A 3,904-nucleotide genomic window follows, 5' to 3' on the forward strand; every position below is an offset into this window, starting at 1 on the left:
GGGTCACCCCCAGGAAGGTGACAAAAACGCAGCCACCCACATTACCTGGAAAATAGGAAGAAGACACCTTTCTTTCTTTCTTTCCTTCCCCCTTCCATTCTCTTCCCTTCTGCCCCCCCCCAAAAAAAAGCTATAATGCTCCCACAGCTCTTATTTAAGGGTTTCATCAGGCCAGGTGGGACAGATGAGGTTGGAGGGGAAGGGAATAGGATGCAGGTGTCCTGTATTGTCCCACTGATACATACGGATGCTGATGACCCCCCCTCTAAGTATTGGTAGCCCACCCCAAAATGCTCCAGGCAATAGCCCGCTGCCGGGCTTTCATCCCCTGCAAAGTCGCCCCTAAAAGCATCATGATGCCCCTTCATCCATCCCCATCCCTGGGATTGTCCCCCCTCCGGCATCATCCCAGTGTCACCCGGGTACCCACCGCCCCGGCTCACTGCGGGAGGAGGGGGACGCGGGCACCATCCGGAGGACTGGGCATGGGGTTGATGCGTTGACCCGTGCGGACGTTGAACATGGGAAGGGTGGAAAGGGGCCGGGGGACATCCCGGCTGCTGGCCATGTGCCTCAGCTCCTCCGTGTCACCGTGGATGGTGGTGTGGTGGACCAGCTGGATGCTGAGGAAAAAGGACAACTGGGTGCTGCGCCCCGTGTTCCCACCCGCATCCCTTTAGAGAGGGGCTTGGGGGGGTCTGTCCCCCCATTATTAGGCTCTGTTCCCCATCATTGGGGTCTGCACCCCATCATTGGGGTCTGCACCCCATCATTGGGGTCTGTCCTCCATCACTGGGGTCTGCCCTCCGTCATTGGGGGGTCTGTCCACCCATCACTGGGGTCCACCACCCATCATTGGGGTCTTCCCCCCTATCATGGATATCTGCCTGCCCATCATTGGGGTCTGCCCCATCATCGGGGTCTGCTCCCCATCGCTGTGATCTGCTCCCCCATCATTGGGGTCCTCCTTGCTGGTGTTCGGCCGAGGCTATTGGAGAAGTAAAACGGCTCTTGTGCTCCAGCCTGTGTCTCTGGGGGGTTATTGGGGGGTGCTGAGGTGTGGGGAGAGGAGGAGGGGGGACCCTTTTGGGGTGGGGAGACCTTTAGGCTCCACCACTTCCATAACATCCTTCAGACAGCCGACCGCTCACCGTCCCCCTCTCCTCCCCATCGCCATCCCTGCTGGCCCTCCCCATGTGTGACCACGACAAAGCCCCCCCCCCCCCCCAGCCCCCCAGCACCCACGCGGCTCAACCCCAGGCACAGGGACTTACTCAGATGTCTCCGAGTCCCGTTTTTGCCTACAAAACAGAATAAAAAGGCGGAAAAAAAAAAAAGATGGTGAGAAGGGCTCTCACCAACCCCAGGTTGTCCTGGGGCCATGATGGCCAGGGAAGGGGCACCCAGCCCGGGGTGCACGTGCCCTGGCTGGGGTGGGGGGACCCCCACCCTGAGCGTGCCCCCCCAACTCACACTCCCTCCCTGCGGCAGCACATGAGGTGGCCCAGGAGCAGGCAGAGCAGCACGGCCACCGCCAGTGGCACCAGCAGCGTCACCAGGAACCCGGGCAGCAGGTCCTGGGGGGGGGCATCGGTGGGGGGCTGGAAATCCCCATCTTCCTCCAGCACCCCTGAACCCCACACCGGCCCCGAAGCCGTGGGGCTGGGCCAAACCTGCAGCTGTAACGGGGTGATGGTTAGTGGGGGGAGCAGGGGGGGTCCCCATGGGGGTTGGTGCACGGGATGGGGGGGCATGTGGGTCTCACCAGGGTGAGGTTGCACCAGCGGATGGTGAAATGGGGGGCGAAGGTGTCGTAGCAGGAGGCGAGGGGCTGCTGGCCCAGGCTGCAGCGGAAGCGGCTCTGCGGTGAGGCGGCCGACGCCAGGCACGGCGAGAAGGTGCCGTGGGAGCCCACCTTCACGTACACTCTGCCGGGGTGGGAGGCACCAGTTGGAGGTGACCCCCTCCAAAAAAAAACCCCAGGAGCAACGCCAGCACCCACCCCCCGGGTCTGCCCGTACCCCTCCTTGCGCCCCTCGATGGGCAGCGGGACGCGGCCGCCCCGGTCCAGAGCGGAGGTGATGTTGATGACATGGAGGTCATCCTGAGCCCAGACGCCGGCCGTGGCCTGGAGGAAGATCTCCTGCGCGGCCGCCGGCAGCAGCTCCTCCACGTTCCTGTTCCCCACCAGGAACTCGCCCTGGTACGGCGGGTCCCCACCTGGGGGGACACACATGGCACCCGTGGGGACACCCCACCACCATCCTGTGGTGGGTCCGGGACAGCCCGCTGCGATTTGGGGATGCAGAGTCCTTACCTGGAGCGGGGACGACGGTGATGACGAGGCGCTGTGCCACCGTCTCGTAGGTGTGCCGGTTGTATGCCAGCACCTGCAAACAGAGGAGAGACACCGCCCCCCCCCCAAAAAAAAATGCCAGCCCTCCTCCCCGTGTCACCCCCCTGGCATGGGGTCGCGAGGGTGGGCACCTACCTCAATGGTGTGGGTGCCCACCTCGGTGGCTGTGGGGCAACCGTAGAGGTAGGCTGGCTGGTGGGGGTCACGTTGGATGTACCGCAGCCACCGCGGCAGGTCGGGGTGGTCCCGGAGGTGGGCTTGGAAGGTGATGGGGGTGGCTGCTGGGTGCCAGGACACACGGACGGGTGGGGACGGACACAGACATGGGGGGACACATGCCACCAGGCTGTGCCAGGGGTGGACCCTCACCCCGCAAACCCTTCCCCATCCAACTGGTCCCAACAAGGAAGCATAACTGGTCCCTGCGCCGGCTGTGCCCCAGGAGGGTCCCGCTCCCCTTTTTGAGCTGAATGACCCCAAATGGAGATGACCCCCCAACGCCTCAGCGGTGGGGGAGGAAAGGGATGCTGCTCCCGGGTGGGTTTAACAGGGTGATGGGGTGGTGCGCGGGGGTCCCCAAATGGGCGAAGGGGTGGAGGGATGGATGGAGGGATGGATGGATATGTACAAGACTGGATGAATGGAGGGAGGGATGGACAGATGGCCCAGCTGGGGTCATGCCTGGTGGGGAGGAGGCATTGTCAGTGTCCCCCATTAACAGTCCCAGCCCCTCCCTCCCCCTCCCCCCCAAAACCAGGCACTGCAGGACAACCCCTCGTCCCCAATCCCCTCAGCCTGGCCCTCACCGTCATCATCCTCATGCCCGGCGAGGAACAGGTCCCGCTCCAGCTCGTGGACGAAGATGGCTCCGGTCTCGGAGGAGACACGGTGGTCAGGGAGGACATGGTGGTCAGGGAGGGTGGCCCGGGTCCCCCCCAGGGCCACAGCTGTGGACAGGCACAGGACTAGATCCGGGACTGGGGAACATGGCTCCTCCCTGCCTCAGTTTCCCCATTCCCCAGAGACCCCAGGATGACCTGCAGGTGCCCACAGACCCCCCCCCTTGGGACACCCGGCTGGGACAGAAACGTGTCCCTGTGGTGCCAGGCGTCCCAGGACAGGGGGGTGGGCTATATTTAGGAGGGAGTGGGAATGGGGACAGGGACGGGGATGGTGACAGCACCTTCCCTTGCCCTGGACCCATCATGGAGAGGTTCCACTCCGTCCCCCCTGTCCCAAACCCAGCTGGCACCAGGGACAGGACGGCTTTATTTAGCCCCGTCAGGTCACAGCCACATCCCCCCCCCCGCCGCCGTCCCTTCCCACCGGCAACCCCCATCCAAACCCCTCTCTGGGGGTCCCCCCCATTCCCTCCCCTCTGGGGGTACCCCTGGCCTGGCCGTGTCCCCTCTCTGGGGGGGGTGACGGGGTTCCCCCTCGCCTGCCAACACCCAGACCAGGAGCAGCTCGGGGGCCTCCATCTTCACCAGCACCCGGGAACGGGGCCAGGGCTGATTGACGGAGGCAGCGGGGCTGGCCTGGCCGGGG

At 64.4% G+C, this 3,904-nt stretch overlaps 2 protein-coding genes across 2 annotated transcripts in view; one reads left to right on the plus strand and one right to left on the minus strand.

Annotated features, from left to right (window-relative positions):
• Positions 1–439: 439 nt before the first annotated feature.
• SGCA (sarcoglycan, alpha (50kDa dystrophin-associated glycoprotein)) lies at positions 440–3,168 on the minus strand. The gene is made up of 9 exons (XM_010585663.1): positions 3,163–3,168; positions 2,994–3,025; positions 2,492–2,627; positions 2,318–2,390; positions 2,022–2,220; positions 1,766–1,928; positions 1,474–1,673; positions 1,275–1,301; positions 440–623 (listed from the first exon to the last, which is right to left on the minus strand). Exons 1-9 carry the CDS (start codon positions 3,166–3,168, stop codon positions 440–442), a joined length of 1,020 nt encoding a protein of 339 aa, XP_010583965.1.
• A 7-nt stretch (positions 3,169–3,175) lies between these two features.
• Positions 3,176–3,904, plus strand: part of PPP1R9B (protein phosphatase 1, regulatory subunit 9B) — a 17,761-nt gene continuing 17,032 nt past the window's right edge. Inside the window, exon 1 of the mRNA XM_010585665.1 lies at positions 3,176–3,275. Coding sequence (XP_010583967.1) covers positions 3,176–3,275 — 100 coding nt within the window. The remainder of the gene's footprint in view (positions 3,276–3,904) is intronic.

Source organism: Haliaeetus leucocephalus, unplaced genomic scaffold (genome assembly GCF_000737465.1).
Source record: "Haliaeetus leucocephalus isolate CR32 unplaced genomic scaffold, Haliaeetus_leucocephalus-4.0 Scaffold110, whole genome shotgun sequence".
NCBI classification, from domain to species: domain Eukaryota; kingdom Metazoa; phylum Chordata; class Aves; order Accipitriformes; family Accipitridae; genus Haliaeetus; species Haliaeetus leucocephalus.